The 23278-nt window shown below is 37.9% G+C and overlaps 1 protein-coding gene across 2 annotated transcripts in view; it reads right to left on the bottom strand.

Annotated features, from left to right (window-relative positions):
- Positions 1 to 23278, bottom strand: part of brf1b (BRF1 general transcription factor IIIB subunit b) — a 58973-nt gene that overhangs the window by 10759 nt on the left and 24936 nt on the right. The window contains exons 10-17 of one of the 2 annotated variants that reach the window (XM_079639140.1): positions 22955 to 22994; positions 22502 to 22597; positions 22049 to 22336; positions 10556 to 10620; positions 10087 to 10168; positions 9638 to 9690; positions 8712 to 8983; positions 8483 to 8610 (exon numbers count right to left, since the gene is read on the bottom strand). In XM_079639140.1, coding sequence (XP_079495266.1) covers positions 8601 to 8610; positions 8712 to 8983; positions 9638 to 9690; positions 10087 to 10168; positions 10556 to 10620; positions 22049 to 22336; positions 22502 to 22597; positions 22955 to 22994 — 906 coding nt within the window. In that variant the 3' untranslated portion in view covers positions 8483 to 8600. Of the gene's footprint in view, positions 1 to 8482; positions 8611 to 8711; positions 8984 to 9637; positions 9691 to 10086; positions 10169 to 10555; positions 10621 to 22048; positions 22337 to 22501; positions 22598 to 22954; positions 22995 to 23278 lie in introns of those variants that run through there. The other variant, XM_079639139.1, reaches the window with a different exon arrangement.

The following is a 23278-nucleotide window of genomic DNA, read 5'->3' as shown; positions in this document are numbered from 1 at the left end:
AGCTTTGTTACTTGACTAAATTTAAACAGTTGTTTCCTCATCCTCCAGCTGCAGATTAAACATATGTAATTCTAGCAACAAAGTATGCATGAGTATTTGAGGACCAAAGCTAACAATCTATTCACATTTGGGTTATATACAGTATAACACGTTGAAGGCTGTAGGGCGGAAATCAAACACTTCCACTATTACTGATGTGTTCTTATGGGCTTTGTAGCTAGGCAACACATTTCAAACGGCTCTTAGTGTGATCTCATTTAAAAAAAAAAAAAAATGGCCCAGTCTCAGCCATTTCAGAGGGAGCACTTTTGCTCCTCTGGGCCCATATGCCAGTCTGTCAATAATGCATGTCGATGAAATCTGACAGGGGAGGGAAGTAATATTTCTGTTGAGCCAATATCATACAGCAGCTGGCTTTGTGTAAATAAATCTAAAGGGGGGAGAGGGGTGTAATGGGTGGAGGCTCTCCACCAGCTTTGGGTGCCACTATGCAGCTGTAATCCCCGCTCTCCAGCTGGGGGTATCAGCGGTTAAGTTGTAAGGGTAGCCGGAGAGCAGATTTTGGGGCAGGTCTAAAAACACATAATGCTAATATTCATAAATAATTCATAATTAATTAGCTAAAATATAAATGTATCAATGCTCCTGAAAATGGAATGGGACTAAAATACAAATGCAGCAAAAAATCTGATTCACAAACCAATTATTTTTAATGAGTTGATCTAAAGCTGCAGTCACAATAGTGAAATTTCAGCGTGATTAAAAGGTCCATTGTCTATTGCCAATAGCGCAGTGATGTATGAAGCAAAGCTCACACAAAAGTCACTTTCAAACCAAGCAGCTTTCTGTTGGTCAGTGCGACAAATTTACATAACTAACTTAAAAAAAATGAATACGCATGGGGAACTTGTTCGCCCTCACGCAAAAACTCCCAAATCTGTGGCAAATGTGACAGGCTCAGGCCTGAAGCAGACTCAATCAGGTAGAATGAAAGAAGCTATACACTAACTAAAGCAAATCTCTAAAAGGTGATTCTGTAATTTGTCAACTAAGAGTCAATTGAGTCAAATCTCCTAAATGTTTCATGAGAGCCAATTACCCCCTCGTCATTAAAAAAAACACAAGTTTATGCATTTATTCAAAACTAAGTCTTAAGCTTAAAAAAATACTGCAAAAAAACAACAACACATCAGGCAATGGGATTCAAACCAGTGCCTAAACTACTGTACAGCTCCAATGACCTACATGTATAAATGCAAACCCACTATTACTTCAGTGACCCTCATTCCTTATCAAAGTGGTTGCACAGCTAGAAAAATATTCAATAATATACATCAAATATCACTGGACTCATAAAACAGTGGGGAGCTCACGCAGAGTCTGAGGGATGAACAGAGAAAGGGGGGTAAAAGCAACACATTGCAAAAAAGCTTCCCTACTCACAGAGCATCCTTTTCCTGAAGGACAATGCTATTACACATTCAGCTCCTTCTTTCAGATCTAGCATGATGGAGGAGATACAGAGGGAAGACATGCAATCTGACCCTGGAGGAGGCAACAATTAGGGCCCAGTGGTTTCCACACCTCGTGGTGACGAGGCATCTTATCACACTTCCTGCAGGCCACTGAGGAAGGCCCCCAGCGGTCTGACCCGGGGAAAAGGCTTCGAGAGAAAGAGAGATCCATAGAGAAGAAAGGTGTTTTTATCCTCTTTGTATCTCACCCTCCAGCGGTCCAGTACAACAGAGGGAAGGTGGGATTTGTCCCTGATTTCACTATTGTTACTTTGATCAGTATTATGTATGATTTCACCAATACAGCCACGTCATTATTTAATAATATTACAAATGTTGTTGTATTTTGAATCAAATAAAAGTAGCCTTTGTGAGCATTTCTTTTAAAAACGTTTGAATGGCAGGGTGTGCATTTATGTGTGTGTGCAATATATATATATATATATCAGTGCTATCAATTGATAAAAAAAATTGCTAATTGCACATTTTTCTGGGATTAATCGGGATTAATCACACCTAACAATAATTTTTTTAAATACATTTTTATATTATATATATTTTTTCACATTGAATCTCCTAAATAATGTAAAAAAAACAGAGACAGTATTTTTTTTTTTACATTTAACTTTTAATTTAAGTGAATTTAAAAAAAAATTCACAGAAACCCATTGTAATAAAGTCACATTTAGATGTACCGGTCACATTTTGAGTTTGTTTGTTTACTTTTTGTTTACTGTATGTATTTAAGCCTTCTGAGTCTGTTCCTTGCGTTGTTGTTTGAAGTCAGTGTGTTTGTGTTATTCTCCTAGTTATTATTTTGATTAGAGATTTATTTTGAGGATCTCCTTCGTAGTACGCTTCATTACAGCCACCGACTGTAACAGTGCCTTTAAAGGTATAGCGGAGGATTTTCTTTTTCCGGGTGGGTAGCCTATACTATTGGTCCACCGAAGTGTCAATTATTCTGGTGATATGTTTACGTACGGCCGTTCACACGCTGGCGTGCGCTAAAAGCACAGGTTGGGCTTCCCACTGATGCCGCAGTCGCGAAAATTCTACTAGACAGGTAAAGTTTGTCATGCTATTTGGAGAAATCCATTTAAAATCACTGCTAGTAGGCGTTCCCTCTCGGGAGCAAATAGAGTGTTGCGCATGTGCATTTTTAAAAAAATTGGAGAGGGCGGGTCTTTTCTAAAATTATGAAAGATCCTCCGCTATACCTTTAATATCAGGGCTCAACGATACGTTTTTTTTTCCATTGGCCCAGTCAGACTGTTTGATTTCTACCCGCCTTGCTAAAATGCACAAAGTGAGTGATTTTCTCTCTTTTGTTCTTTGATTAACATTAATGACACAGACAGCAGCAGGTTTATTAGGCTGCTGTCACTTTAATATCTGACGCACACGACAGTACTCTCCAATAACAGGGATTTTGGCATAACTTTGTGTGTTTTTGTCCGTTCAAGCGTGAAAGAGTAATCAATGCAGCTCTGGCTTGTCTGAAGCGCCATTCTGTGCGTGTGTTTCAGGGACCTGCTTCAGAGACAGATTAGAGTACAGATTTTAGTTTTTTTGCATCTTATTGCGCTTTAATGGTTTAATAGCTCTTGAATGAATGGAAGCGTCATCAAATAATGTAACGCTACCCAAAGGATGCCAGGGAAAAACAGATGCTGCGTTAATTGAGTTAAATATTTTTAACCCGTTAAACTGAAAAAATTGATTGCGTTAATTAAATAAACGTGTTAATTTTGACAATCCTAATATATACCTACATACATGCACACACATATATATATATATATATATATACATACATACATACATACATACAGGTGAAACGTGAAAAATTAGAATATCGAGCAAAAGTTTTTATTTCAGTAATTCAACTTAAAAGGTGAAACTAATATTTTACAAAAAAAATTTTATTTGTTATCATTTTGATGATTATGGCTTACAGCTTATGAAAACCCCAAATAAAAAATTAGAATATTGTCAAAAAATTATAAAAAATCAAGGCTTGAAATATCTCACTTTGCATGTAATGAGTCTATATACCGTAATATATTAGTTTCACCTTTTAAGTTAAATTACTGAAATAAATTAACTCTTGCACGATATTCAAATTTTTCGAGTTTATATACAATATATATATATTGAACATACACTCCAAAATTACACTATAAAATACACTAAAACTATCCTCTTTACTCTCTCAAACACTTATTCACAGTCACCAACAATGGCGTTCTTGATCCTTCCCTACCACCAAACAAAACAGTGTGTGGGAGTGAGAACGCCTTGAACTGATCACACATGAAGAATTTGACATGCCGCAAAGCCTCCATGAGGCAAGTAGCAATTTTCTTTCATCATAGGGACTGCTGCTTAGGAACAGCTTTCGTCCAAAACCAGTAGCGCTTTGTGTACAACAAAGCGATCAAAACCTTGCAGTGGCAAGGAAAGTGCACAGGAGGATCTATCACCTGCAATCATAATAACATCTGTACAGTACATGCATACCTGCTCCATGCCACCAGAAGAGAGAAAAAGTTTCCATTAACAGCTTCAAGTCAGTCAGGGAAGATGAGTGGGAGAAGACTCCTGCTGATACAGCTTGAGAAGTGTGCTGTGACTGAGTCAACCTCCCTCTGTGACTCTAGTGCAGATGGAAAAGAAGGGTAAGAGAGCTCGCAGAGCTTTCAAGATGGCCTCTCTGCATCACCTACAGAACCCTGGCCTTGTAACATCTGCTGAGGTGAGACTCGGTGGGGAGGCCTATGAGCACAACGGCCAAGTTTTGGAAGTAAAAATCTCATTAATTTTCTCCATATTTTAACAGTAACCCTTCAAAACATGAGATCCGAGATTAGTAAGTGATGATACGCTATAATTCAACATTAGGGGTACGATTTTTTTCTAAATAAATTCATACTTTTATTTAACAAGGATGAATTAAATTGATCAAAAGTGACTGTTTGTTGTAACTTTCTATTCATCAAAGAACCCTGAAATAAATGTGTCCACAGCTGTTTCTTGAGCACTAAATCTGCATATTAGAATAATTTCTGACTGAAAACTGGGGTAATGATGCTGAAAATTCAACTTTGCCATCACAGGAATAAATTACATTTTTAAAATATATTAAAATAGAGAACAGTTATTTTTAATTGTAATAACATTTCACAATACTGTTTTAACTATATTTTGGTCAAATAAATGCAGCTTTGGTGAGTATAATAGACTCTTTTCAAAAACATTTAAAAAATCGTATCAACCCCAAACGTTTAAACAATAGTATACTCCTGTAGACGTCAAGAGTTTGTGAGAATTCAAAATATATATTTTTAAATACTTTGAATAATATTTTAAATTCTCTGTGAAGAAATACACTATCCACAATCCTGAAATGGCAGCGCCTTGAATCCACCAATCAGAGAAGTCGGTTTTGCCAAAGAAATGATAGCCACACCCATAGATGCAAATAACAACCAAATCAGTCCAACAAACAACTTGAATATTTCTATATATACCTGACTTTTATACTATTTATGTCTACTTCAAATATATTTAATTTTATATATTTTCATAAAAAACACCAAATCAATAGTATTGCATCATTCACAATGCTTCATGGGCAGTAGTTCTTTGACACATGAAATATATTAACTAAACAGTCTTATTTGAGCTTTCTCTGATTTTCAAATATATTTTTCTTCAGAGCTGGGCAGTTTTGTTGATAGCTTTTTTTGTTGTTGGAATCCCTATGAAGACAATGAATATGAAAATACTTATAGACCCAAGAATGCTAAAAAACTTGTGGTGTCATTGGTGTGTGTGGATTTCCTTCCATCATTATTGTGATTTCATTAGCCATGACCTCACAAGATTAAATGAAACAATCCAGCTGCTTTGTCTCGACCAAACATGATTCCCATCAGCAGGATGTGGCTCCCTTACTCCCACCACCAGACATCCTCTGGACTAACAGATCTCAATAGAGCCCATCATGCGGAGAGACCCAGCCTAAAACCTTTTCACTGAGCTTAGAGGTCGAGAACCAGGCACAAGATGATCCTAAGAGGTCCTTCCTACCGTCTTATCTCACTTAGGCTTAAAGTACAACCACAAGAGATTTTCTGTGACAAAAGTCTTTAGAGAACAACTTTGCTATACCGCTAGACGGTTCCATGCTGTCCTGGGTCAACGTGACCACGCTAGAAAAAACAAAGTGCTGATCTAGTTGCCAGGGTGGTGAAAGGTTTTTTTTGGCGACAAGAAAGCCATTGAGACGCACTGAATGACACACTCCACAGTCGGTTGCCTTGGTTTCCTGCCCTGTAGAACGCAAGATGACGGGTTCAAACAGTATGGACATTGAGATCCCACTGTAATAATGAGCGAAAAGCCATACTGCTGGAAGTGGACTAATGTTAAGGTGGAAACAATGACATTTTAGTGTGGGAATCTGAGCCGGGTCAAACAGAAAGGGAGGATCTGCGAAACCCATCAGGGCACACAGGCTCACTGGCTATTTCCGGATGCGCCGGGATAATGAGAGGTGCTGTGAACTTTACTCAGTGTAGGCCTGGTGGAAAGCACATCTCAGGAACAACTCTAACTCATTCTGTCTGACCTTAACCTAACATTTACAAATCAATCTCCACTCACGTTGTCATGGAGCTTAAAAAAACCAGACTGGATCTGGTACAGAGCAGAAATACATATACTTCTTCACTCCCAAGTCCCCAGGGTCGATGCTGCTCCTTAAATCGTCAGTCTGATTTCAAAGCGGTAGCTGTTACTGTAAAACGAGGATCAGAAACAGGATCAGGCAGCACGCTGGAGCTGGGAGGTGAAGCGTTCTGTCGTGCTGTCACTTTTTCTGAGGTACGCCGAGAAAAGAGGCATAGACAGGTCATCCCCGCGCATCGAGATCAGATTTACACTTCAAAAAGCAAATCCCGGCAGTTTATAGAACGGTAAGCCTTTACTAAGAGACAAGGGTAGAAAAGGAAGGGGGTTTGAAGAGGTGAAAAAAGGAGGAAAGACATTAAAGAAGAGGAACTGGATGCCAATTATCTTCTTATCTTGCAGGAGGAGAGCTTCTCCGTTGCTGTTAGTTGGAGGTCGTGCGGAGGTTTAATCTGGCAGCTGGTGTTTGAGGCTGGTAAAGGGGGATGGAAGTCTGATTCTACCTGGTTAGCGGAGCGTCTAGAAGGAGTCTGGGAGCTACTAAAGGCAGTGAAGAAGAGTAACAACAGCATCTTTATGCAGGCAAATAGATCTGTGTTAGTCTATTCAGCCCCCAAAAATAACTTGTAGACCAGTTCATATACCAAAATATCTTCAAAGAAAAGTGCTTTGATCAGCTGGAGGGAGAGTTCCGTGACCGAGAGTAATGCATGCATTGTAAATGCTGAGCAATTTTAGACATTTATTTCTGCACACTTCAGTCAATCCAGAAAAGAAAAGGGGCTACTCGCTCTTTTGAACCATTTGTTTCTAAAAGAACTGCGTGAAATATCTTAGACAGTTGCTACTTTAAGATTAGGCAACAGAACTAAAAAGTATTTGCCCTCCCATAGCAGCTCGTTACAAATGTTCCTATGATTCAACAGGAGGGGGAACAAACTCTCTCAACTGGAGCTGGAACTGAATTCAAGTTTATCGTCCAATTTGTTCCACAGTGTCATCAGACTATGATGATTTAATATTTTTACATTGGCCTCTGCTGGTTCGGCCGTCTGATGGGGTGAACAAGAGTTCAAGCGAGGTAAGTTAACTTATGCCTTGCAACAATTGGGGATTTTCATGAATAAATAAAGTAAATAAAAAAAGCTTTATATGACTTACAAATGTTAGTACCCTATGGTCTTAAATACAATACTCAATAAAAAGTGATAAAAATAGATAAGTTTGTGGTCAGTATTTTTTTATTTTTTTTACATTGTTAAAAAATTCTGTTTAAAAAAATGCTGCCTTGTTGAACGTTCTAATCATCAAAGAACCCTGAAAAACCATCAACAGTCATTTAAAAAATAGTAAGCACGACTGTTTTCAACATTGATAATGATAAGAAATGTTTCATTCAACACATTTGACATGTGACACTGAAGACTGGCGTAATGATGCTGAAAATTCAGCTTTGTCATCACAGGATTAAATTACATTTTATAAAATATAAAATGTAATTCTATTAATTAGAAAACAGTTTAACATTTCACAATATTGGTGTTTTTACTGTATTTATCAAATTTATTAAATAAATGTAGCCTTGGTAAGGATAAGTGACTTCTTTGAAAAAAATATTACCGACCCCAAACCTTTGAAAGGTAGTTTAACAAAAATAATAATAATTAAAAAAATATATATATTGCATTCCCACCAAACAAAGCAAATGATAACACTAGCAAAAACACTAATGTTTTTATATCTTCAGGATATCCTGAAGATAATTATATTTAAAAAATCTCAAATGTAATAAAACTAATGTGAGAGTTGTATAGTTTTGTTTCAAACTCATTTGTGAATATAAGATTCAAAAGACAGGGGACAGTAAATTGCCTTTTCGAAGCTTCAGAATATGAGGTCTCCGACAGTGTTCGTATGTCTGATTCATCATCATCTCACCATTCAGTATGAAATTAGTAATTATCATTAATGAAATGGACTGGAGGAAAGGCATCACACAATGAGAAATTATCTTTCAACGCCAAAGTGTAGAAGTCATGATCTTGCGCTCCGTCTGTCGTATATTCATTACTTCTCTCACAGGGACGTTTGGAGCCCTGGAGGACTATTAATTGGAGAAGGGGCAGGCTCCCAGCATGCACTACAGGGTGCCAGGTGATGGCAGACAGACAGTCCTGGCACTGAATTGATGACAAGCTTTCTCCTGGTGGAAATGACTGTGAAGGTCAGCCAAAAGAGCAAAGCAAAGACAAAATGTTGGAGGCCGACAAGAAGAAAAATGTAGTCCTCCAAGGGCAAGGGAACAGCCTTTTTGATCATGTCCTTTGTCTGAGGAACAAAAGAGGCTCTTTACTACTTGGAGTGGGTCCCTGTTACTACATAAAGACAGACTTAGTGGTTTCTGGGAGCGAAAAAGAAGAAAAAGTTGCAAAGCACAGTGTGAGCCAACAGTAACCAAGTAAAAAACAACAACAACAGATTCCCTATTCATTAAATTCTCACCTCTTGCCCATGAGGCTTGCGGGTTTAGCGAGCCCGAGATTGCTCTTGTTTGGCTGCTTCTTGCGGCGGGTCAACTTCTTGCGTCCAGAGCCACCGGCAGGCACGTCCTCGGCTTGCTGGGGGGTGTTGCTCCCGCTGCCCTTGCTGTTGAGGTCCCACAAAACATCATAATTGATCTTACTGGAGATCTTTTTCTGCTCCAGCATCTTCTCTATGGCCTCTCCCGCAGTGCTGGCCAGGATCGGTTCTCGCTTCTTGGACGGCTTCTTTGGCTACACAAATCGAGATAAAAGTTGTTAACAGTGAAAAACAAACATTGGGGTCAGTGCTTAGATGGCTCTGCGATAGCGAAGAGTCCTTTGACTCTCTAAAACAGATTCTGAAGGCTAAAGCATGCTGTTAATTTATTAAGTGAGCATTTTTTGGGGGGGGGGGGGGGGGGGGGCATTAAACAGTGCATTTTCTCTATTGGGGCTTGATATAATGATGTCAGACTAACAGCTGTCAACAAGAAGGTGACAGAATCCTATTAATAGCCTGGAAAAGCAATCAAGCTCAACTGATCTCCGCTGACCATGTTCCTCGTCTACCAAAGTGTAACAAGTCTCTTCACAGTCAAAAAGTGGACGACTGTATCTGAAATTGCTATCAGGCTCAAGGCACATCATTAGAGGTGCAGAGCAGGGCTGACTAATCCAAGCTCAACTGGGAGTCGCGGTGCAGATGTCAGAGCAGACAGGTTAAGGAGAGGCGGCACTGAAAGCCTGGGGTGAAACCAGAGGAGCAATCGAAGTTCAAATGGAAAGTATGCGGTCTCCTAGGATCCCTAGCTGCTGAGTGTATAAAGACCTCGGAATGGGAGAGAAGCCCATGTCGACATAAGTAAGAGCCAGACACACACACACACACACTCATGACTTACTCACCTTCTCCTTATAGGTCCCTTGTTCCTTTTCTTTAGCTATTCTTTCTTCTTTTTCTGAAAAAATAAAACCAAATGGGAGCACAATGGCTTTATCAAATGGAGCGTTTTAGAGTAGACACAAAAAGCAATACAAAATAAAGGGCTTTAAAAAACTCAACAATCTTTTGAGCCGATTAACTTCAGAAGGTCGATCTTTTAGTTATCACAGGTGTTTTTCATTTACGTATTTTTAAAATATCGAGCCTAATCTCACAAGGTTCAGTCGTGGGATGAAATTGAAGTAGTTCACCGTGCCAATTGAGTATTTAAAAAACAAAATCCTTCCTTTCACTGATTCCTTTTTATCTCTGTGGCTGAGCAGTTCTCTAGTTAGACACATGCCTCTGACGTCAAATCGGGTTGTGTTAATAAATGCACAGGTACTAAGCTCTTCTTCTCCTTTTTGCTTACCTTTCTGTTCCCTCAAATACTCCTCATTTTGCCTCATCCACAGCTCTGTCTTCGCCTCCACCTCTATCTCGTTCAGAATGTACTGGAGAAGAGATAACAGAAGTAACGCTAAGAGGTGATCATTTGTGAATCTGGGATGCAAGACATCAGACAGTTTCAACTTCACATGACCCTGCTAAAGTTCAGAAGCAGTTTAAAGCTCCAATCCTCAGAGAACAACACAGTAATGTGTTATACTGGAAATACTGTTTTCTCTTAATTTGTATTTTTGTCTTGTTTTTCAGTAAGAAAATGATTTAAATGAAAATTTACATATAAATCTAAAAAAAAATTGTGAGATGTATGTCTTATTATGGTACACAATTTTGCTCCTCAGATAAATGTATCTTCTTGTAAAGATGTTTTTAATATTTTTTACCAGAAAACAAGACAAATATACGGATTGGGAAAATTAATATTAATAACTTACCTTTTCAATTTCATCTTCATCAATCCCATCTAGATCTAGTTCCCCGTTACCTGATTTATCTTCCACTATAGAAAGACAAAGACACATGCATTAATAAAATGAGAAAAACGTAATGAAAAGGAGTCACGTGACAGTGTTTACCACCAGACAGCATGCACGATATTAATAATATAAACTGAAGAAAATCATCCTGCTTGACTGCAGTCCACAGCTGTCAGAGATATGCTATACAGGAAGTAGTTTGGTGGCATCCTCTGAATAATGCACGCACTGCCAGCTCTTTGTTGTGTAATTGCCATTAATAGGCTTAGCAGTGATGTGAAAGGATTTTGTGTGTTCCTTAAATACTTTCCAAATTGTCTTGAAATTCACAGTGTCAAATTTATTAATCCCTAAATTGAAATCTCATACTGAGGGAAATATGAACAGAAATGTTACTGTATGCTAAAACAATGCCCTCAGGTACACATAAATGTGTGTTATAAACACCGCCTGAATACAACTAGCATGTGTCTGTAGGAAAAAAATAAATATTAATGAGATCAGGGCAAGAAGAGTGAGCTGTAAATATACATGATGAAAGAAAACAATCACAATATAAAGCAACATCTTTGCCTGTAAGTGTAAATGGGACTCTAATGGGTAGTAAAAACACGTGAACTTGGGAATGCAATAATCAAGTGTTTACTCATGGTGAATCAAGTATAAACTATCTCTGAATAACACAAAAGAAACACTCTGATTCTGATTACCATTTGTATTCAGTTTTGTGTGATCTATCCTTGATAACCTTTACTGAGATTTAAAAACCCTAAGCAAGGATCAAACTAAAGCAAACGGTGAAACGTGCAAAACTTTCTCTGTGACTTATTTTCATATAACAAGTGTGAAGAGCTGCAAAAGTTGGCCGGGGAAAAGTGTGATAGGATTGGTGGAGCCTCAGTGGATCAGGACCAGATGTTCATCAATTGAACATAGAGAGATCTGAACGTCGTCTTTACTGTGGCCATCCAACTCACATTCACACGCTCTGACGTTCTCACAGCAAGACTGGCCAGGGAGAACAGATTTAAATATCTGAACTGAGACAAACGAAAATGGGTCACAATCTGCCCTCGTCTCAGATTCGTACACTTGCATGTGTGAGGTATGAGATACATCACACAACTTCAAAGGCTGTAGTCTCCAGTATTAGAGATACAAAAAAAGAGATTCTAACTCCAGTTTGACTCTAACAGTAAAAAAAAAACAATTCTCTATATTCAATATATTATTATACATTTTAACAGTAAAATGTTAAAATAAAATATTATTATAAAATGAAACCAAATACTAAATGTACATATAATAAATATATTTAAATATACCAAATTTTCCAGATAATATTTTAATAATATTCTTTAGTATAATGACAATATAAATGCATGTTGTCTTTGTAATATTTATAATTATATTCTCAAATTGGTCTTCATACATAAAAACTATGCAGCTGCCTTTATATTTTAATTTAAAGACCCCTGGTTTCATTTAATTAAATGGTTGACATGCTTCATGAATAACAAGACATCCAGTTTAATAGCACATTTAAATGTAAATCCATCCTCCCCTTGAACATTGACGTTTGTTACCAACAGTAATGCAAAGATGCATGTCAAAGTGCTTCAAATGTATTGATCAAGAAAATGTGTATGTATATAGTTGCGTAAGGTATGATTTTTTTTCCTAACTCACAATATAAGTCATGGTGTCAGTCAAAAGCCGGTGTCTCATATGGATTTTTTGTAGTTGTTCTTACTGCCTTCTCCACACTGTATATTACATCTTCTAACTATCTCCTGCTGCCTGCTCCACTAATACCTGCTTTTCAAGGGGGAGGTGAATTCTAAATCTTTAGCAGGACTGTAATTGAATCCAGGTACCTCGTCCATAAGACGGAGATAGGATACTTGCTCAGGCATGGGCCAACATGGGCACACTGGTCTATGAGGGAATTGAGCTTGTTTGCAGGCAGCTTGCTAGGGCTGTCACATATCAAACCCAGTGGAGCAAATCACAGCGTTTCACCAGAGCGATTGCACAGCCGGCTTGGATAGAAGGGAGTAAGAAAAACAACATGGCACGATCAGGTTTTTGCTCTTTAGAAGGCTGGCGTGTGGCTGATTGGGGTTGGTTAGATGATGGTAGCCTCTCACAAGGTGCTCTGGTTTCGTTGGGGGATGAAAAACGTGAAAGAAGTCACCCAAAGGTTACATAGGCTAAGCTATGCAACCAGCAGTAAACGATACACAACCAAGTCACTAACTTCTCTAGGCTTAATGTGCGGCCAGTCGGCCACATTAACAAAATTTCAGTGGGAAAAGGTCCATTGTCAATAGCCTAGAGATGTATGAAGTACTGTTCAGCGAATTCACATAACCATTTTGAACATGAATAAAATTTCCTGCTTGAAACTAGAAAGAAAAGCTGAAAACTGAAGCTGAAGGAATATATCAAAACGGCAAAAACAAAATCTGTTATTATTTATTTACCCTTATGTCTTTCCAAATTAGTTTTATTTTTTCTAATTAACTCAAAATGAGAAAATTGTAATAATTTAAACTCCCTGTTTTCTATTAAATAGATATGAACTGGCACAACAGTATGACTTGTGGATTAAATACATAAAAAAAAACATTATTCACTCTCAAAACAAATATTACACGATGGTGTTTGTTCATAAGACACATGAGATACAATGATTTGAAATGATTGACATCCAACCTGTGGCACCATATTTGATTTGAAAGCTTCAGAAGACTTGGAACTTCTCGATTTTTGAGATTTGTCATTTTTGGATTATGAACTAGCACACAAAAAAGCTCTGTGAAGATTCTTTAAAAGACTCCCCTGATTTCCACAGAGAAAATAACAGGGTTAGCAACAACATGAAGATAAGAAAATGATTGCAGACTATTATTTTTTGTGCAAACTGTCCTTAATTATTGGCTTCTTCAAAAACTCAAAAACGACCATGTTGGTCGTGTGATGATATGAAACAAGATTAAATGGGCATAATGCAATATGCTCGAACATATTTCAATGTGAAATGAGCCTAATCCGAACATGCACTTGACTTGACTGAACCTAATCCAGATTACATAATGAATCATGTGAATCATTATGCAAATAAACAGATCTGCTTGATGCTCTGCTTTGAAATGCCACAGAGAAATGCCCATTTTGAGACTGAAAAAATGAATGTTTGTAGATATTTATTTTACAAGCCATTATATATTAATCTACAACTTAATTTTTAATTTCTCCATCAACTGGTGTTGTACTTTAAAATTAGATTTCTCATAATGTCAACAAGAGAAGTCCTTGTTCTGAAGATCCACTGAGATTTACTGTAGCTTCTTTTGCTGAATGCTTGAAAAAGAGTCGAAAGTGCTTGCGGTTTGAGAGTGTTTCACGCTCATACAAACAAAAAGGAGGACAAGGTAGAAAAAAAACCCATCTTGCAATATGGCACGATAACCTCTAAGGGCCTTTTCCAACCTCACCACCTGCTCCCACTGTATGTGCTGTGGGCAAACAGGCCAAGGAGTGAAGAATTTATATATGTGTGTGTGTGTGTGTGTGTGTGTGTGTGTGTATTCTTGTCTTCGGGTCAGCTACAGTAGGCAGCTACACTATCTTTCAGATCAGACTAGCTATCTGCCTTAACACATTGACATTCGGCACATGCAGTTAACTATAAATGTGGATAGACTACAAAAGAGCCTTTTGCTCTCCGCTATCCCTCAACATGTTTTGATCACGTCAAACACATCCGCTTGAAAGGTTAAACGCTGCATTTGCCTGCAGAAGCTGTGCTTTCCCATGCGTCATTCAGTGAATGTCCTCCTAGACACGGCGTCTCCCGTTTCTCTCTCGTTCCCCGAGCCACTGGGCAATCGCTCTGAATCAAGCACAGCTGTCTGACTGCACGCAGGCCATTAGATCGATACTTTACACATGCGAGCAGCAATGGCATTAACAGCAGAGAGCGCTCAGAGCGCACAGGACCATGAGGCAGCATCACCATAGCCGAAGCTCAGTGCATAACAGTAAATGCAATGCAGCAATGCAGTATGGGAGGAGTTGCAAGCAGGTGTAATCAATCAGTGTCCCTGCTGCAGGAAACTCGTGACATGCCCCCCTCAATACAAACAGGAGGACAATTTCACTTTTTTACCCCTGGAATAGGAGCTTAAACCTGAAAGATTTAGGGTCCGTTCACACAGGATGTGTTCTTGCATCCGTTTGTAGCGTTTTTAATTGTTTTTTTGCAATGTAACATACACTATATGGACATTTTTTTAGTGTATTTTAGATTTTAGGGCAATGCGTGTCAGTTTTTTTCAGGGACTCAGCATGAGTGCTGCATTTTTAAGATGCTGTGTTGAGTTAAATGAAGATCAAATTCATCACAACGTTAAAGTATAATGCACAGTATGAAAAAAGTATATTAATTTAGAGATTTGCTAAATATTACATTTAACAGTTATTCAATTATTAGGGCCATATTTTAACGATCTAAAGGCATGGTCTAAAGCACAGGCAGCAAGTGCACCGAATCCACTTTTGCAGGTTTAACGACGGAAAAATGGTTGGCGCGCTCAGCGCATGGTCTTAAAGGGTTGTCCCCTATTCTCTTAATGATTAATGGGTGTGCTTTGGGCATAACGTGCAAAAAAACAATCATACTCCCATCTTCCATTCCCTTTAAAAGCCAGTTGTGCTCGCACCATGGTGAATTGCTATTTACATGATGGAATTTGCAAGAGGAAAGACTGAATGCCTCTCCAAATGGATCAGTTTGTGTGCGAGGTTAAAGCGCGCAAGCAGACCATCTACTGGACAAGCCGGATTCCACCATATCTTTATACAAAATATTAATCTTTTACATTGTAATCCTTTTATTTTTAACATTTGGCATGTTTGTGTGCTGCTATGTGTGTGTTTAATAAGCAGAGTGTAAGCACGTTGTGGACCCGGCTATAGGCGCACGCACATTACTAACGCGCTCTTTAAATAACATTATTTAACATAACATTATAAATATTACGTCATTGACTTTAGACCAGGTTTCAGTTGGTCAATAGTGTAGTCTATTTCAGTTGCCTCAAAATAGCAACGCGTCAACGATGCGCCTGAACACACCTCGGTTTCAAGCCAGCACGCCCATGGACACACAAATGGGTGCAAATGCATTTGCTATTTAAACAACGTGGCACAGGACGTGAAAATTATAACTGCGTCAGACTGAAACTAGCAAAAAACACTTGCGTAGCGCTTGGCGCTGCACTGTGCCGGGTGTATGATGGGGCCCTTAGTGTTTCTAATGATTAACTTTTGGAAAGTGTTAGAATAGATGGCAAAGCAGTGTTACTTCAGTATTATTTATCTATATTAATATTTTGAATTAGCTGGGAATGATTTTATTTAAATTTTGTAATATGCTTGGCTTGGGTGTTTTTTTAAAAACATTTGTATTTAACTTTCATTTATTTTTAATTCGGTTATAGTCATTTTAGCACTTCAACTTGAAGTTATTTCAGTTAGTTGTCAAGGCAACATTTCCATTTTTTCTGATTTCTACATTTTTCAACATTCTTTTCAACAAGTTTTTGATCTAATATTTTATATATGATCTTAGCTGTATTTAAATAAAAACATTTTTTTTATAGATTTAGTTAACAATAACAACACTGTGGCAAAGGTAAGCTGAATGGTAAATAGTGGAAATGTGCATGAAAAAATAAACCAATATCGCCAGGACGAAAAAAAAAAAATGCTGCCTGATAACCGCTATGGTACCGATTGTGCATCCCTAAGAGCAAATCTGTGTGAACAGCTCAATATAAGTCCACAAGGGGCTGAGATTTTTTGTTTTTTTTTACCTACATAGAGAAGAAGAGAAATGGGGGGTGGTATTAGAAAATGTCAAAAACTGGATACAAACTGTTTCGCCCACATGCGAAAAACAGGTCAATGTATGAGAGCATGTGTCCTACTGTAACTGCTCGGCTCCACGGCTCCAAAATAATAACAGTACTTACAGATGATTCAGAGTCATTTAGAAAAATTTATAAAAAACACATGCTGTCTATGCAGAGGAAATTTAGATTTTTTTGAAGCCTGAGAGTTCAACTTTCTCAGTAAAGCGGTGATGCAGGTACTGAGATTCTCAATGCTGTAAGCTGCTCATCACACTAGAGAATCAAAATATCCTGGTTTCAAAGAGATCCAAGAAAGGGAGCGTCCCAGGAAGCTTTGTAAGAACAGGCAGGTCGCTTCTTTGAGGAAAGTTCCTCTCTCCTCTCAGTCGTGGACATGTTGGCTAACACATGGCATTTAAAATGGCAAAGTTCAAACAAGGTTCATAAAAACCACAGCAAGCCCAAGGGGAAAACCTTCCCATATTTTCATCTTCTCTCTCTCTCTCTCTCTCTCTCTCTCACACACACACACACACACGCACACACACACACACGCACACACACACACACACGCACACACACACACGCGCACACACACACACACGCACGCACGCACACACACACACACACACACACACAAACACACACACACAATCTGAAATGCATTACCCAAGACCCAAGATGGAGTTGGAATATATTGAATAGTGAAAAACAAAAATTGATAATGGACTCCCAAACCCTTTTATCATCATCAGATAAAATTTATATTTCACTGCACTTTCTGCTCTGGAAAATATATATTGATTAAATAAGCAGGACTCCTTGGATGCTTTTTGAGGGAGATTTCTGGGCTAAAACTGGTGCGCCGGTGGGAAGTGAACCTGCGTGAAACAGATGCTATTGATGAAAAGAAGGCTGTGGAATTGGCCAGTCACTTTCTTCACTGCAGTGAAAATGAGAAAGTGAAAGAGAGAGAGAGTGAATCTCATGTGTCCCTAGAGAACTGAAGAGACAGTCAGTCTGAAAGAGTGAGACACTCCAGTACCGACAGCCTGTCAGAGTGAGAGAGGCATCTGCCAGACCACACACACACACACACACACACACACACACACACACACACACACACACACACACACACACACACACACACACACACACGCACACGCACACGCACACGCACACACACACACACACATCTCTCTTTTGGTCACTTGCTTTCTACCTCTCTCTGTCTGCCTCATGCATTCCCTATTTAAAGAACAGAATTTATGCAGACCTGCACACTGCAGCAGTTTTAAAAAAATTCAGCTTTTTGCACTTTTTTTGCCTGAATTTTGGTCCCTGCTACACTGGAATATGAAATAAAATATACAATTTAAAAAAAAAAAAATTTAAGGACAAATTCTAATGTACGTAGCTGTGTAAAATATAAATTTGTATATGCATATTTTATTTGATGTTTCTGTTCTGATGAAGCCTAAAATCTGTTCGTAGTCATTTATTGTGCTTTGTTAAGGGTCAGTTTTAGTTCAACATTCTGGTTTTTCATTGTAATGGAAAAACCCAAATAAATGCAATGCTTTAAAAAACTCTCTCAACTTCTTGCACATTGTACCGTTTTCTTCATCTTTCAGCACAATCACACAAACATATATACACAAGCCAACATTCAGAGTGACCAACAGTGCATGCATCTTTGGCATTCATAGTCTGCTGTGTGTATTGTTGTGAGCAGTGATTCATCCATGCTGAGTGGAACCCCATAAAGCCATCTTTATGAGCGACTCTAAGAGGCTTTCACTCTTGCAGAATCATCACCTTCTCCTGCAAAAGGACAATGACGACGAGGGAAATGTATCAGCAAGCGGCCACAGCAGAAATAGTCCACGGAAAGCTGCCCAGACAGCAGATCACAGTCTGGACTGCTTTAAAATAAAGCGGCTCTGCTCCGATCTCCTACACTGGCCTGAGGAGACAGACATATGCTGTGTTCAGATAAACCACTGCTGCTAGTCACTTAGAGCTACAGGGAACACCTAGGTCGAGGAGTCGGCAGGGGTCAGGGTCAAAGGTTAAAAGGGAATGGCCCGAGTTCAGCAAGCGAGCAGGTGCTGAGGTCAGAGATGTGTCTTGTGATATTCTGTTGAATCCTGCGACATTTTATTTTCAGAGTCGCCTTTCAGTAATCTAAAGTTCTTGGTAAATAAAGTAATCTGTTGAAGACATACACATCAATCAATGAGTCCTGACAGATGATTTCACAATGGGTCTAACTCAATGTTATCAAATGGATCAGTACGGCTTAACCGCATATGTGCTGGTTATTAGTAATACGATAATTATAACTACAAAGTATATAACTAACTACACTAATGTTCAAAACAAATTTAACATGAATACTTTTATTCAGCAAGGAGTCAAGGACACATTAAACTGAAGACTTTTAAAATATTTCTATTTCAAATAAATGCTGCTTTTTTCTAACTCATCAAAGAATCCTGAAAAAAAATGTTAAACAGCAAAACTGTTTTAACATTAATAATAACAAATGTTTCTTGAGCACCAACTCAGCAAATTAAAACGATCTCTGAAGGATCATGTGACTGAAGACTGGAGTAATGACCGCTGAATATTTGCAAGCACAGGAATTCATTTAATTTAAAAAACATTTAAATAGAAAACAGATGTTTAAATTGTAATAATATTTCACAAATTTATGCCTTGATGAGCATAAGAGACTTACCGACCCCAAACTTTTAAAAAGTAGTGTTTGTATAGTTCATGTTTAACTGTATCCTCTCATTTTTATACTGCTGAACGACATTCGGACAACAAATACAGTGATCTGTGTAAATAAAACAAGACAGCATCTAATAACCTCGGCGTAAAGCCCCATACGTTTCCCATCTCTGAAATCATATGCTCTCTATAAACTGAAATAAGATCAGCATAAAAACACTATAATGAGAAAGTACATCTGTGGCTTTTCCTCTGCAGTACATCATGAAGCAGACAGATTGGAGCAGCTCTTATTAAATGTCTTAAAAGGATTTCAGAAAGCTCAAAGTGATTATGTCTGGCAGACCCTCCATCGGAGAGCTGACTTTCACAATAGCAAAGGGTTAAAGCTTTCCTAAAGATTAAACATTCACCACACTTCCTACGGTCATCCATCATATAACAAAGAAAACCAGTGGCTTTGAAGAACAAAATTCAGCTTGATATACTCAGAAAAATATTTTGTTTTAATAAATAATTAAATGGACCATGAGAGTTTGGGCCCATATAAAATGGGACAAATATAAAATGGGACAAAATATTGTTAATAATATAAAATTATTATAAAATTGTATCTCAAACTATTCAAATGGAAGACTAGGCTTGCTTTTTAGTGACAATTGTTTTCTTCCCTTTTGTGACGTATATACACTGTAAAAAAAAGTACACAATTATTTTACAATAAACTTCTCTGGTCAGAAATTTACAGTAAAATGAATGCATGCTGGGTTATGTTTTTACGAATTACTGTTAATCAACAGCAAAATGATGCTGACATCACAGTAATTTATTGCTCTTGTTTTACTGTGAATTCACATGATAAAGTTGTCTTTACCATGACACTGTAAGAAATTATACTGTTTTAGTACTGTAGTGTTCCATTTGCTTGAGATCTTGGACATTGTATATTCATATTCAAAATTCTGATCTAGCCAAGTCAGAAGTATGACAAAAGAAAACGTGTTAAAACAATGACAAGCTAGAATATAAAATAAGCTAATTGGCCTATTTTAAGTTAGTCAAACTATACTATTATTAGCATTATTTCAGCATAAAGATTTACCAATATTTAATTTAAAATGTATAATTGTTTGTAGATGGATATCAGAGATTTAACTTTGAAAGATCTGACATCATCTTGCAACACAAGATTGTTTTCTTCCATCACCTAATGATGCACAGACGTCAATACTCGAATTACAAAACACAACAATGGTGACACTCAACAAATAATAATAATAATAAAAAAAGATAAATTCTGAACATTACAAAATAAACACAAACCGCTAAAAGTGAACCAAAAATAAGTTCAGCAGAACAGATAAAACCAACAAGAATCAAGAAACTCCACATAGCATAATCTATTCATGCCACACTGCATGTTGGGTATCTTCATAGTACATATGCACTGTAGAAATACAGTATGATATTGTATATTTCACAAGAAATTTCCAAGAGTGCAGTTAGATACAAGAGAAGTCCTGCTGTGGAATTTCTGTGAAAGTAATGCAATTATCAACCTGAAATTTGAACAGTGTATGAGTGATACAGCTTCTTAAATGAGACAAAAAAGTAACAAAAAACAAAACAAAATTCCATTGGGTATTACCGTAACTGGAACATAGATGGAATCTATGCAATCATTTCCAGAGCCGGACAGTAACGGAGTACATTTACTTGAGTACAGTACTTAAGTACAATTTTGAGGGATCTGTACTTTACTCGAGTATCATTTTTTTTGGGGAGTACTCATGACTTTACTCAAGTACATTTGAGAGGCAAATATTGTACTCTTTACTCCACTACATTTCTATCCATAACCCTGAGTACTGAGTACCCGTTACTTCTTTAAAAAAAAAAAAAAATCTCGGAAACCCTCAATTTGTTTTTTCCCTCTCAAACGTGACTGGATTGTGCAGGCGCCACTGATTGGGACAGCCTATCGGCAATCAGCTTTCAGAGGTGTGGTTCAGAGGTGTGTCAGAACATTGCTATATTGCCTTCTTTGCTGGTTTAGGTTTATTGATTTGATTGATGAAAAAACAGAGAAACTCACATGTACACACAATTGTTAGTTCAAATGTGGGTGCAAAAAATCCATTAAAACTCTAGCAGAGGTTTGTCAGAGCATTGCCATTGTGCTATTGCCTTGTGGGCAAGTGCGAAATGTTAAATAAAGCAACGTGGTAAAAAGATGAAAATTACTTGATTTTACTTTCAATTCCTTTTACATTCTCCAAGGTATTAACATTTTTCAAAATTCCATGTAGGACGTTTCTGTACATAAATGTAAGCACTGTGGCAGTAGTAATGCAATATTTAGAAAATGTACTCTTGATACTCAAGTACTTTTAAAAACAAGTACTTCAGTACTTTTACTTGAGTAGACATCTGACTGTAGTACTTTTACTTGTACTTGAGTAAAAGTACAGATACCCCTTGCTAAATTTTACTCAAGTAATGAAGCTGTGTACTCTCTCCGCCTCTGATCATTTCATGTGAGTGATAGGTTGCTGGAAGGGAGGGATCGAATCTTGTCTGGCTATTGGACTACCTTATTGACCAGTTTAATTTTCCAGTTGTTTGTGACAGGTATTCATTTCTTTTTTTTTTCTTTTTTTTTGAAGGATTGAGTGTCTGCAGTACAAGGCCTCATTTTATCATATAAAACACCAAGTACAAACACAGTATGCTGTAATGAGCACCCTGTTTGGCCAAATAACTTGTGCTGAGGAAGTGGGACACTCACCGTTTCTAATCTCCCCTGCGATGCATTCCCGAATGGAGTCTGTTAGACCAAGGCTGGCTGCACTGGGCAAAGGGCCGAAGAGGGCTGTCAGGGGCATACGTGTGGACTGACTAGAGACCGGTACCGTATCCTTACTCGCCTCCTGATCCTCCATCTCTTCCTGGTCCCCCCGCTCTAGCACCTGACTGATAAAATCCTGGTTAAGATGTTGGGCTGCTGCCTCCATTTCCTCATCCTCTGGATCTTCGTCCCCAGTCACCCCAGAGGCCAAAGACACACAGTCATCCTCTGAAAGGGTGTTAGAGAATAATATAAAATGAACACTGGTGTATCTGCACGTGCATCAGCATAAAACCACACAATAATCTCTATTAAGAACAAATCATCAGCAAATTGTACTCAGATGAGCCTAGGTGTACTAAATAAACACGCAGAGCACTTGAATTGATCTACCTTCTCTTGTGTAGGAAGCATAAATCCCTCTCAGTTTGGTTCTGCTGTTCCCTGCCAGCTGTGTCTCAATCTCATCGCGGTATGAGTTGATCTCACCTGCAGACAACGTACACACATGTACACATGAGCCTGACGTCTCTGATTGACAGTTACATTTTTCTGTCTCACAGATATTAAGTATGCAACATAGATTCCTAGAGTGTGTTCAATGTTCAGAATACATATGCTAATGGCACGTATTACGTATAGTCCAAACATATTTAGACCGTTCATTAAAACAGCTGCTGTCGGTAAGGTGGGCGCTCCAAACCACAGAAGCATTTTCTATTCATATTCATTGAAAAAATCTTGAAATGCTTAGTGTAGCTGAGATAATGCACCACAGATAGCATTCAGATGCCTTATTGAGTCAATAGAGAGAATCAATATCTTATTTCAGGAGGGCAGACTAACCTTGATATTCCTCAAGTTTCTTGGACAACTCGTGCTCCAGCTGAAACAATGACATTTCAATTAAGAGAACCATTTATCCAGAGTCTCATATGGCTGAATGATATATGCATAGCTTCATATCAGGTCACACACACACATATATGCATAGACTATTATTTAAAATGTAAAGATTTATAAAAGTCTCTCTTATGCTCACCAAGGCTGCATTCATTTGTAAAAAATACAGTAAAATAGTCATATTATTAAACAGTATTTTGAATTAAAATAGCTGGTTTCGATTTGAATAAATGCTTTTTTTTTTTGTGATGGCAAAGTAAAATTTTC

The sequence above is a fragment of the Phoxinus phoxinus genome (assembly GCF_949152265.1).
Source record: "Phoxinus phoxinus genome assembly, chromosome: 16".
Lineage (NCBI taxonomy): Eukaryota > Metazoa > Chordata > Actinopteri > Cypriniformes > Leuciscidae > Phoxinus > Phoxinus phoxinus.
Note: the sequence above shows the minus strand (reverse complement) of the source record. Positions and strands in the feature narration are given on the sequence as shown.